Source organism: Coccomyxa subellipsoidea (genome assembly GCF_000258705.1).
Source record: "Coccomyxa subellipsoidea C-169, whole genome shotgun sequence".
NCBI classification, from domain to species: domain Eukaryota; kingdom Viridiplantae; phylum Chlorophyta; class Trebouxiophyceae; family Coccomyxaceae; genus Coccomyxa; species Coccomyxa subellipsoidea.
In genome coordinates, this window is record NW_005178042.1 from 1,348,343 (window position 1) to 1,360,501 (window position 12,159).

General features: G+C 53.1%; 5 protein-coding genes across 5 annotated transcripts; 2 read left to right on the top strand and 3 right to left on the bottom strand.

Moving 5' to 3' along the window:
* Positions 1–383: 383 nt before the first annotated feature.
* On the bottom strand, positions 384–1,939 carry COCSUDRAFT_31967 (hypothetical protein). Its single transcript, XM_005651764.1, has 4 exons — positions 1,639–1,939; positions 1,165–1,509; positions 978–1,080; positions 384–850 (listed from the first exon to the last, which is right to left on the bottom strand). Exons 2-4 carry the CDS (start codon positions 1,371–1,373, stop codon positions 647–649), a joined length of 516 nt encoding a protein of 171 aa, XP_005651821.1. The 5' UTR covers positions 1,374–1,509; positions 1,639–1,939; the 3' UTR covers positions 384–646.
* Positions 1,940–2,533: 594 nt separating this feature from the next.
* COCSUDRAFT_38998 (hypothetical protein) lies at positions 2,534–7,078 on the bottom strand (the record flags this gene model as incomplete). Its single annotated transcript, XM_005651765.1, has 11 exons — positions 2,534–2,708; positions 2,953–3,086; positions 3,464–3,577; positions 3,927–4,082; positions 4,571–4,797; positions 5,001–5,195; positions 5,326–5,553; positions 5,719–5,823; positions 6,226–6,726; positions 6,838–6,909; positions 7,042–7,078. 11 exons carry the CDS (start codon positions 7,076–7,078, stop codon positions 2,534–2,536), a joined length of 1,944 nt encoding a protein of 647 aa, XP_005651822.1.
* Positions 7,079–7,635: 557 nt separating this feature from the next.
* On the top strand, positions 7,636–8,782 carry COCSUDRAFT_55299 (hypothetical protein; the record flags this gene model as incomplete). The annotated part of the gene is made up of 5 exons (XM_005651766.1): positions 7,636–7,646; positions 7,818–7,932; positions 8,109–8,160; positions 8,302–8,462; positions 8,684–8,782. 5 exons carry the CDS (start codon positions 7,636–7,638, stop codon positions 8,780–8,782), a joined length of 438 nt encoding a protein of 145 aa, XP_005651823.1.
* Positions 8,783–9,363: 581 nt separating this feature from the next.
* On the bottom strand, positions 9,364–10,751 carry COCSUDRAFT_45801 (ribosomal protein L32e). The gene is made up of 4 exons (XM_005651767.1): positions 10,639–10,751; positions 10,134–10,257; positions 9,877–10,010; positions 9,364–9,733 (listed from the first exon to the last, which is right to left on the bottom strand). Exons 1-4 carry the CDS (start codon positions 10,729–10,731, stop codon positions 9,677–9,679), a joined length of 408 nt encoding a protein of 135 aa, XP_005651824.1. The 5' UTR covers positions 10,732–10,751; the 3' UTR covers positions 9,364–9,676.
* A 575-nt stretch (positions 10,752–11,326) lies between these two features.
* COCSUDRAFT_11703 (translational inhibitor protein) lies at positions 11,327–12,056 on the top strand (the record flags this gene model as incomplete). Its single annotated transcript, XM_005651768.1, has 4 exons — positions 11,327–11,467; positions 11,566–11,638; positions 11,744–11,833; positions 11,953–12,056. 4 exons carry the CDS (start codon positions 11,327–11,329, stop codon positions 12,054–12,056), a joined length of 408 nt encoding a protein of 135 aa, XP_005651825.1.
* Between the last annotated feature and the right edge of the window lie 103 nt (positions 12,057–12,159).

Consider the following 12,159-nt stretch of genomic DNA (forward strand, 5'->3'; position numbering starts at 1 on the left):
CAGTTCCTTTCGCTTTCTGTTCCCAGACCGTGCATGTGTGCGATGAAAATGTGCAGGGTTCGTCAATACGGTAGCCCCTCCTAGTCGGCCTTGGGCAGAGCTTGAAGGGGCCCAGCATCCCCTCCTCTGCTCGGAATGATGAAGGTGAATTGGTTGTCATTCATATCACAGATGCGCTACACTGAGCAATCCCAGCCCGTGCAGTCCCTTCGTTGTGGACAGTACCCTTAGTCATCAAGGGCTTTGCCATGGAATGGACTGAGGATCCCTCATTGAGGGAAGACCTTTGGGTGATGACGAGGATTGCTCCTTCACGTGATGCTGCATGTAATGGCAGCAGAGCTGCCAACAGCGAAGACAGGAATAACGGGAGATCCCATTTTGCGATAGACTCCCACATTACAGAACCTATCATTCAATACAAGTTCAACAGGTTGTTATGATCCCAAGCAAACGGGTGTACTACAATTAGACCCTTACAAAATGCATGCATGGCGCAATAGCCAGCACTGCTTGGCAAGCTACATGTCAATTGTCAAAAGAATCAAGCATCTCCAACTGAAATACCATATGTAGCTCTTATAGTACACTGTGCTGGCAGCGCACAGGCCCTGGGGGACTGCATCAGGTCACTGCTGTTTGCAGATCAGTTCTGTGCTGGAGCCTGTGTCTTCTTTGTGCTGTCCAGCAGCTCATGGGGCTGGAAGCCGTCACCCATGACTGACCGCTTGGGGTCTCTCAGAAACTGATTCTCTCCGTCTTCGCTGTGGTACACGCAGGACACCTCTGGTGACCCATTGAGGTCTCCAACAAACCCAAATGTGTTCATGTTTTTGGTGCATGCGCCCACCTGCAAAGCCATGCCCATAATTAGCACCAGCCATTAGATACAGCACACCTGATCCACAGCGATTACAAGCGGTGAGCAAAAGATTATCGGTATCTGTGGCAGTCCTTTGGGCTTTCATGGGCATCACCTCGCGATCAGTGACAAGCTTCTTCTTTTCCAAGAGCCCTATGTTGGCGCGGCGAAGAACGCAGCCAGGCTTCACCTCAGGCTGAGTCACATAGACATTGAACCTGCCAGAGACAGAAATGCGCTCATAACTCTCATCAGCACATCACCATCAGAGCAATGGAGGAGTGACGTTATTAGGGACGTACGGATTGAAGGACACGAAGACTCGCTCATCAAAGACCATGGAGCTGTAGCCATTGGCCATGCAGACTTCGCTGTTGGGCGTGCGCCTGTCAATGACTTCTGTGGATGCCACGTTGCTTGGGTAAAATGTGGCTTCAGAGTTAAACCACACTCCGGTGCCCATGCCCATGATGAAAGCGCCTGCTATCAACGCTTTAGTGAAGTTGTCCATGCCGCCCCCTCCATTGTTTCCACCATTGCCTGTTCCACCACCGTTCCCGCCCCCATAGTTCTCCTCTGTAGGAGGTGGCCCTTGTCCAGAGCCCTCTCGTGATGGAGGATAGTCATATTGACCTCTATCTCTGTACCTGAAGCGATGACAACAGGCGTTCAATACAGGAAATCCAGGTTTCTACACTGTGTTACCTTGAGCACCTAGGCAGATGTTCCTGCCCTTTTGACAACGACATGTCACAAAAAATTGCGCACTGGCTCACCTCTCACCAGCGGGAGCGCGTCCATAGCCAGGCGAATTGCCTTGCCTGCTGTATTCAGCGTTTACATGCAAGCTCTTTCTTCTTCGAGACCCCAACAGGGTGGTCTTATGCAAAACATCCGAAGAAAATCTCAACGCTTGAGAGTCTCGTCCGAGCTCAAAAGAATTCTGCAGAACTGGGAATGTGCAGATCAACCTGCTTGAGCTCGCACCACCCATTGGAACTAGAAGAGATCGAGGGCACCGATTGGGTAGAATATTTGCAGTCTGCATCTTTGCAAGCATTTATGGTGTGTCTACAGTACGAATCGTCTGATACTGCGTGAATAGCTGCCTTCACATGCTGAATGGGACGCTTTGGACACGGTGGCAACCTTACTGCCTAGGTAGGCAACGCATGCTTTCATCAATGCATGTGCTGGGCAGTGCTCGCTCGAAGATCACAGACTTTGATAACGATTGCACAAGCGGATGGATAGCAAGGTCTACGCTTTGGGCCACGGTCTTTTCTGTGGCGCAGCTCGCAGCGCATGCCGCTGGCCATCTTGATGAGTAAGCACTGCTGATCATCATGATGCTTACTGCTGGCCGCCAGTAAGTTACTCGCATGATCATCCTGATGATGCCGCCCTAATCCATTACAAGCATTGTGCACAGTTCACATTAATATTTCGGTGTTCAAGCCCACTGGGTGGCACCTCATCAGTCAAGGCCTGCATGCATGCCAGTCGTCCAGATCTTGTCTCCAGGCTTCTGCGGAGAGCAATACCGTGTGACACTCAAATAACCTGCAAAGGTGATCAATCACCATAAGCACTCAGAAACATAGATGCAGTCAGGCATTTATGTCAAGCCCATTGGCTCATGTTGACATCATTTGGTGGTGAACGCCACGTTCAAGCCATGCCATTGGCAGGAGCAGAGAGCTTATCCAGGCGGGTCTCGAGGGCATCAGTGCGCTCATCGATGGCCGTCAGCGCCTGCAGCTGATTGTTCAGGATGCGCACAGCTTTTCCGAGCGGCGTCGATGTGTCGCCCATGGACGCAGCAGCTCCTGTATATCGACAACACCTCATCCTTCAATTCTACACTAACCATACTTACAAACATCCATGCCAATCAATGCAGCTACCTGAAACCATTTTCCTGGATTGCCACCAGGACAGGCTTTCTTATCAAATGCTGGATTGGGGACACCATGCTGGCCCAACTCAAGACACCAGCTGCCTGGGGGCCACCCAGCACCCAGTCTGGTTGCCTGGTGTTGAGGGAATTTGAGTGACAAGCTTGCGAGGAAAGTTGCTGATAAGGGGACTTGCCTGCGTTGACATCGGCGACCGCATCGCGCAGGGAGTCGCCGATGGCGGCCAGAGTGGAGGCAAGGCGTTCTGCGCGCTCGTACAGGGCGTCGCGCTGCCTCGCCTCATCGTCCGCCATGCCCTTCTCCTCCTGCAGGCCAACACCCGGCACGCCTCCTTCACTTCCCTGTGAAAGGTCTTTTTACGGACTCATACACCCCGCCGTGACTAGAACCTCCAAGCGGTGTCCCAAACTCTTTTCTCACTTATACGCAAGCTGCAAGAGCTGCAACCCTTCATCTTCACCGTGCAAGGTCTCCAATGCACTCATGTATCCCGCTGCAACTCCTAGAAGCCTCCAGAAGGAGTCCTGATGTGTCCGTGTGGAAGGCATTCATGGAGCCAGCAAACACTAGTGCCCTCTAAAGAAAGTCCCAACAGTTCATATACTCCCAACAAACACGCTTACCACTGCAACTACTGTGGTCTAATTCAAAAGAGGAGTCTGAGGTTGCAGCTGAGCAGCACCTGGTAGAGGCGGGCGGCCTCGTTCTCCATGGACAGCAGCGCGTCGTGGATCTCCTTCTGGTGCGTCTCCAGCATGCCCACCTTCTTCTCCAGCGCCTCCTGCCCAGCAGCCGCCTGCAACAGAACCCCAATTCAACTCACATATCTATCTCCCTGGCAACGCATGGCAGCGCAATGGTGGCCCTTGCAGCCTGATGAGGTCGCAGGACATCAGTGGAGCGGTGCTTCAGGAAGACCAAATTTTCCCACAACTCCAGGTCTTGGACCAGGTCTTGTCTGGACCTGGAGTTGAAGATTTAATCATCCCCGAGACACTGCCTGACAGGAAGCACATGGCTGCAACACAGGAATGGGGCAGGTGCACTGGGAACATGTAGCAGAGGCATGACCAGGTTATAAGCATGCAGCAGGTGCACGAGCAGTAGAAGCAGCAATTCTGGGTAGTAGTAAGCAGTAGTAGTACCTTGCGCAGCTGCTCCTCGACGGTGAGCAGGGAGTGGCGGTTGGCGAGGATGGCGCGGTCCCAGTCGGCCAGCGCGATGGCGTGGCCCATGAAAGCGCGCGACCGCTTCTCCAGCTCCATGTCCCACTGGCTTATTATGTCCTCCACCGTCTTGCCCTATGTTCACACCAATTGTTGTTGTTAATTACTATTACTGATCTTATTATTATAAAGCGCTCTGCCTGCCAGCTGTAAGGTGCGTCTGCAGACAAGCTGCAGGTAAAGGCTGCCACACATCCAACCCCTTGATGGACTCGCCAGATCCAAGCAAGACCCAATCAACCATCGGCACGGTGCTCAGTACTTATACCGTATTTATACCCTGCCAGCTGGGGCCAGTACCCATACCGCTCTGGAGAACCTGCCTACACAGCATTCTGGCGCCATAAACAACATTGGACCATCGATCCGCTCCAGGCGCCATCCACCAGCAACCTCCACAAAGCAAAGTACATACATGCACAAGCCCAGAAATGTGTCGATATTGCTCCGTGCAAAACTTACAAGCTATACCCTTTATGATGCAAGTAAATGCACAAGAGATCCTCTGGGCAAAGTGAGCAAGGGTGCTGTGCAGCTCATATTCAGAGTTCAGGCAGCAGCACCTTGATCTCAGAGGGGATCTGTGGGACCAGCGCCGTGGTGGCAGCGGGCGCAGAGGCCGGCGCAGCGGCCGGAGGGGCGCTTGCGGCGGGTGCTGCGCTGGAAGGGATGGCGACTGTGAGGGAGGAGGGTGGAGCGGAAGCAGCAGCGCTGCCAAACCCAAAGGATAGCGGCGCCGGAGTAGAGCTGGCTGCCACTGCTGGGGCTGAGCTGGCCGCAGGCAGGGCACCTGCAGTAATGCAACTCAGTCCTCAACTTTTGCAGCAGTACAATGATCAAAAGCGGAACGGACATCCTACAGAAAACAGAGCAGGTGCCAAGAGTAGGAAGAAAGCGTCCACTCAGCAGGCTAACAGAGTGCATTTCCATAAGGACCCTGTCACAGAGATGATTTACATTGTGCGTGGCAGCTGCTAATCAGGTGGGGCCTACCTGACACAGGTGGAGCAGCGGGCGCAGCGCCGGAGGCAGGAGTCGCAGCGGAGCCCGAGGCGAGTGTGAAAGAAAATGGCGCGGGCGAGGAGGACGCGCCCAGTGAGGTGCCGCCCAGGCCGAAGCTGGGCGCGGCAGCAGAGCTCGCCGGTGCTGGGTTGCTCAGAGAGAAGCCGCCACTGGTACCTCCAAACCCTGCAGTTATGATGTGCATTCAGCTTCTCATCCTTCCACCCTACCACCCTTCCAGAGCCACACAATACAATACCAGAAGGGTCGCAAAGGTCAGTCAAGGGGCATGTGTTGCAGGGCTGAGGTTGCTGACCACCGAAGGAGGGCGTGGCCGCAGCGGGGGCGCTTGCAGCAGGCGCGCCAAAGCTGGGCGCCGGGGCGCTGGCGGCAGCCGACGCAGCCGCGCTCGAAGGCCCAAAGGAGAACCCACCAAAGCCGCCGCCCGTGGAAGCAGGGGGCGCCGGTGCGGGGGCCGGTGCGGGCGAGGCCGCCGGCGCTGGGGTTGACCCAAATGACAAGCCGCCCAGTGCCGGCTGGGAAGCTGCGCCCCAGGACCAAACATGTGATTTCAGAGCTTTATGTCTCTGGTGGCAGCACATTAAAAGTACAGGAAGGGCAAAGTCAGTGCTGGCATGCAGAGGGAGAAGCTACAAACACTGATGAAAGCCAGTGATTCCATAATAATTGCTACAGACCGTGGGCTCACCTGGTGCATCAAAACTGGGAGCTGAAGATGTGTTGACAGGGGCCAAGGAGGTCTGTGTGGTCCCAAAGAGGCCTCCTGACGGGGCTGAGCTGGCAAACAAACCGCCTGTCGCCATCGCAACAGCAAGCTTCAGGCATCTACATGAATTTAATGCTGCATTTCCAGGCAAATGACAGACTCACTTGACCACACAGCTTTTCAATGGGAAAGGAGTTTGCGTGCCTGCAGAGGACGCTGCTGTGTTGCCAAAGAGGCCACCCGTTGCAGCCTGCGTGCCTCCAAACAAGCCCCCGGTGCCAAATGCAGGCGCGTTCGCTGCCGGCGCAGAAGCAGCACTTGCAGGAGCGCCGAACGTGGGAGCAGCAGCGCTCTGCTGGCCGCCAAACAGAGGCGCGGATGTGGGTGCTCCAAAGGCCGGCGCAGATGCGCCGAAGCTCGGAGCTGCCGAGGATGCACCAAAGCCCGGGGCCGGTGAGGGCGCGCCAAAGGCAGGTGCTGACGGCGCACCGAAACCTGGCGTCGCCGGGGACGCACCAAAGGCTGGCGCGGATCCTGCGCCGAACGCGGCCGTGGACGCACCGAAGCCGCCGAACGACGGCGCGGACGCCGCGCTAGAGGTGGGCGCCCCAAAGGCCGGGGTGGACGCCCCAAAGCCGCCCCCAAACGCCGGCGTGGAGGTGGGCGTCCCGAATGCTGACGCAGAAGACGCCGCGCTTCCGAAGCCTCCAAATCCTGGAGCTGATGCGCCAAAGGCGGGCGTTGACGGGGTGCCAAAAGCCGGCGCGGATGCGGCGCCGAAGCCGGGGGTCGATGCGGGGGCACCAAAGGCAGGGGTTGATGCTGCGCCAAAAGGGGCGGAAGATGCTCCAAAGGCAGGAGCGGAAGAGGCCCCAAAGGCCCCGCCGCTGCCGCCAAAGCCTGTGAAGCCAGTGGACGTCCCAAAGGCTGGGGTGGATGCCGCTGCCCCAAACGCTGGCGTCGATGCTGCTGCACCAAAGCCTCCAGAGCCTGCATGAAGATAATTTCGAATATTCAAGATGCACATGGACGCCTTGAAATCATGAGGAGGAGGCAAGATGATTTTGCAAGCCGCTGTATTTGTTTTCTCCTTTCACGCACCGAAAGCAGGTGTGGATGCTGAGCTGCCAAATGCAGGCGTCGAAGACGCGCCAAATGCGGGAGTTGACGAGCCTGTCGCAGTATATATGTCTGATGAGTATAAAATTGTCAGTCGTAATCAATCAGGTAATAGAGGCGACATGCTCGCGTGACGCTTATCCACACATGCAAATTGCCAAACATGGATAATCGCAGCAATCGTACCTCCAAAATTGAAGCCTCCTCCTCCACCAAAAGCCATGGGATCAAAGCAGTGTGTTGTCCACTACTGGCCTAGATTTTCTTGGTAACTGAAGGATACTTGCGTCATCATCTACTGCGATTGCACCCTTTTTAATATGATTTCTCCGTCTTCAATTTTGCAAACAAGGGATGGCAAGGCTTTGCCCTCCATCTGCATTGTGAAACCCTCCGCTGGACTTTGGGGAGATAGAAACCCTGATGAGCTGAGATACGAAAGCGAAGATGGATCGCAGATGAAACTGATGTTCCAGCTTATCAATTCCCATAAGGAACAGCTGGCAGTATTGTCACATCTTAAGTTACTTTGGCATGTACTGCAGCCTTCTTAACTGAACTCACTTGTTGAGCAAGTACGATCGAGCAAGGCAGGACTCTCATATAAATACAAGTACCTGCGAATTTGTAGGTATCAACCAAGCTCATTAGAGCGAAGAAGATTTTGACTCTTATGAGATATCTGCAGTCACGATCATGTACAAGAATTGGCGTCGAAAACAAACAGGCCTTTCCTCTTTTACAAGTTAGTCCACAGCAGAGGCTTTCCACTCAACGAAGATGTGTCGAAGGTGATAAACTAAGCTCCTATTTCTCACAAGCATGGCCAATTCCGAAAAAAGTGTCTCTATCTGACTTGCTTGCAGCTGCTACCTTGGACACCACGCAAAAGTGCCTGAAGGGAATCCATACCTTTTAGGTAGCAGATCAACCGAGGTGGAGAATGAAACCACCTCTGGCAGCAGCCAGAACGTCATCGTGAGGTCGCTGCGACCAGTCAGGCAGGCTGCACCGCCCCCAGAGCCTGTGCCCGTGGAGCACTCCCCTGCATACCTGTTGCGACACCGAAGCAGACCGGTGAGAAATGCTGTCCAGCATGTTTGGATGGGAACCTGCGAGAAGTGGTGTCAAGCAGATTTTGACGGGAACCTGTGAGGAGTTTTAGTTGGTCAGAGGAGTCTGTTAGCTGTCTTTATAGAGCATCCAAGCTTTGTGATTGAATCATGCAATGAGTGCTTCCGTGGATGTGATAGGAGCCCACAGAGCTGAGCTTGACCCGAAACAAGCAGGAGGAGCCCTTCACAGGTATCTTGCACCCCAGCACACCCCTGCCATGCAACCCTTCTCTGCATCAGATGCTTCCCTACTGCGTGTCATTTAGAAATCCATCTATGTCCTGAGCGGCTTCCCTGATAAATATAAAGAGTGGCATATTGTATGCTGCAGGGAACGCCGTGGAATGGGCTGTGCGACGGCTGGACGCCAGCCTGGACGAGGCAGAACTGGATCCCCCGCCCGGCGCAAAAGCCATCATTGACGTGGCGCGCGGCCCAGTCGGCACTGCCACAGTACAGGGAGTCACGGCAGCTGCACGTGTCACTGTGAAAGTGGGCACGACTGCTCTCAAGGCAAGCCATTTGTAACTTCCACCTGCTTCAAGTCTGCCAGATGCTTTCTGCGCAGCAGCTGGATTGCCAAGATTCCCTGAGGACGCCATAAACTCATGCTGCGGTTATCTATTGCAATGCCTGTGCTTCCTGTTACACAATGCTTCAGCAAAGACCAGACCAGGATGTCACCTGACTTACATGGTATTACCTAATTGCAGGCTGCCGCGCCAGTGGGCAAATGGGTGGTACAGCAGAGCTTCAAGGCAGCCCTGGGTGTGTTGAGCAACGACGGCGCAAAGAGGAGGCAGAACAAGTGAAGTGCAAGGCAGAATGACCTGGAAGGTTTCTTCCATGTGTACACGGATTGGAGAGAGGTAGAAGTAAAATGTACCGGTTCTTTGTTTCGTTATCTTCTCATGTGATGAGACTGGTTGGGGGTGCCTGGTGCAGGCGCTCTGACCTTCCTGTGTCATGGGGTTGTTGCAGTGATGATTTACAGGCTAATGCCAGTATGTAGAGAGTGTGAGGGGAATTTTGGCAAGTGGGTTAGTAGGAATTAAAATCTTCATCCTTTGTATTGCACGGAAATAGTGGGAGAGCCAGACAAAATTGCAGATGCCTGACAGACGTTTGACGTGAATATCTTTTTGCCCAATTGATGTGAGGCCATTGGCAGGGGCCTGATGTTGCTCATCCTTCAGCTTTACTAGTACTTGGTGGAGGAGCAGAGCGCAGTCACTGAGTGTGTTGGCTACTTTTACAGGACACATTTTTTTGTATCTCCACCATGTAGTAGATGAGCTTGAGCTGCATTTTTTGGGCAAACTTTGAAAGGAAATTTCTTGGACATGTAGCATGCACGTGAAAGCACTGTGGTCATGATTGCAGCAATGCTATGAAATATGCAAGTGTAAAATTAAAACTCATGGATACAAACGCTATTCAGGGGCATGCACGTATGCAGAATCTTCACAAAAGGCTTGCGCATACAAATTGTGCAAGACTCTTTGAAGCCAGAGAAAGTACAGCAGCATTTGTATCCCATAGGAATCTTATTGCAATTGTCAGCCATCCTGACAGCTTACAGATTGTGCATTACTGTGGAAAGAAGAGATCTGAAGCGTCCCAACAGACCCAGTGTACGCTGCTTGGTGATTAGACATCATGCCTTCCAGTACAATCTAGGAAATTGCCTCCATATGCTGGCACATCTACTCGTCCTCCTGGCTGCGCAGCTTTGCGTCACCGTTGGTGACATTGATGTTCAGCTGCGTGGCACAGACACACAGTCAGTCCCACAGATGCAGCACCATTTCTTCATGACCTCATAGCTGCAAGGGCGGCAATTGCCTGCACAGAGCACAAGATGCAGGGCAGGAATGGAGGCGGCAGATGTAGCAGGCAGACCCACCTCACGAGCGCGCTCCACAATGACCTTGCGCTTCTGCGCTGACACGTTATGTGCGATCTCTGCGGCATATCTCCTGTTGTGCATCATGAGGAGCTCCAGCTCCGTTGTGTTGTGCACGACAAACTTGTAGAAGCCTGCGCAGCAGCAAAAAGCTAAGGGACGCTGGACACTTACAGAGAGTTACAGACGCAACTGCTTGCACCTGTCAGTGCTCAAAGAGCTGCAAAGGACTGCCGCTTAAGGCAGCGGCCACTCACCGCTGGGGAGGACGTGGCGGGTCTTCTTGTTGCTGCCGAACCCAATGTTGGACATGACAATGCCGCATCCCTTGAATTTCCTCCTCACCCGTGAGTCAATACCCTTTGGCCTCCTCCATGATGGCTGCACAATGCAAGCACAGCGTCAGACCTGAGTGGGAATTGGGGCTGCTCCTTGGTCTCCCCAGTGCCTGCTCAGCCTCATATTGAAGTGGACATATCCAAGAGCTGCCTAAGGGTCAGAATGCCCGATCGAAAACCTCAAATAACGATTAGCCCAGATACTGTACTGTAAGCTATATTAGCCAGAGTATGCTCTGCAGATTGTTCACAGATTAATTGCTGTGATCGTAACTTGGAGAATTGGATGCAAAGCATGTAGACCCACTGAATCCTTTGGATAAAACGTGTAATCCCCGTACGTGTCTGCCCTTTCAAAGACCTTATAAACAGTTCAGATGGGCCCAGGTCACCAGGCGCACGAGCAGGATGTATTAATGATCACCTTCACTGCCATCTTGCGGTCATGCTGATGCCTGTTGAACTTCTTGTTCCCATACTTCTTGACCTTCTTGATCTTGGTCAGAGGCTGCACCATCTTGGGCAATCTTCCTGTTCACAGAAGCGACACGGGCTCAGACAAAGGCACAGGCGGCACAAAGAACTTACAGCAGTCAAGTACAGATCTATAATCGGACAACACAATGCAAGGGGCCAGATCCCTCACCTTTTCCACCAAAGCCGCCAAGCCCAGTTGCACTTGGGGAGAACAAGTGCGGTGGCGATCAGGCAAGCGGCGTGCCTGTACACATGTACATGTGGCAATGTTTATTAAATTCACTCCCTTGATCTCCGAAACGTCTTTCGGAGAGTCCAGCATCGTCTCAGATTGGACGAGCTGATCAATCTCATACTTAGTGGGGGTTCGTTGTTGATCATCGCAACATAATGATGGCAGCAGTGGCACCTTCGATCCTGGTGCGTGGCGGCGCGAAGTTTGGTGCCGGATTGAGACGCAGTGCACAGCAGGTTGCTGTTGTTAGATCGCAGAGGAGATCACTTCAGAGCAGTGTTTTAGCACAGAGTACGCTACGAAACACTAAAATTGAAGAAAAGCCCTGACGTGCTGTCTTCGACTTCTTTTGAACAGGACATTCCTGGTCAGACCTGACTCTAGAATACGATACTTCTAAATGAGAAGGATACTGTGGTTTTGCACAGGTCGAGAAGTCATAAGCACCGAAGGGGCCCCTGGCGCCGTTGGACCTTACTCACAGGCCATCAAGCATGGCAACACTCTCTACGTTTCAGGACAAGTGCCCCTCGTCCCAGGCGTGAGTATCCAACGATCATCACATGCAAGCATTACTGCAGATTTACAATCTTTTTACTCAGCAGGGAGGTCTCCTCATCGATGTGCAACTCTCTGCAGACCAAGAATCTCATAGGAGACGACATCGCAGATCAAACAGATCAGGCCCTCAAGAATCTTGGAGCGATCTTGGGTAAGCAGCTTCTTGCTGGGCATGGCAGTATGCTGTTTGCCTGCACATACCTGTATGCTCCCTTTTCACGAAATATTGCTCAACTCTGTTGTGAATTGTCCACAGAGGCTGCTGGATCGTCGTATGGCCAAGTGCTCAAAACAACAGTCTTGCTGATGGACATGAACGATTTTGCCACGGTTAATGAGGTTTATGGTGCGACCTCTGTTCCTCCGACAAGCTCCCAATTCTCAGGATGCCTTTTGTGTGGTAAAGTGCACTTCAACGGAATTAGAGCAAGACAGAATCCTAACTCATGCAATTTGCCTGGTGAGCAGGACGGTATTTCTCGGAGAACCCACCAGCACGAGCTTGCTTTGCAGTGAAGACGCTGCCTCTTGGCGCCAAGGTTGAGATTGAGGCTATTGCGGCAGTCTAGCTGCAGCGCTGTTCGTCTTTGCTCAATTCATCATCAGTTGCTGCAAGCTGCCAGTACCTGCAGCCTATACAGCTATGAACCATTGCAGTCTAGCAGCTTTTTA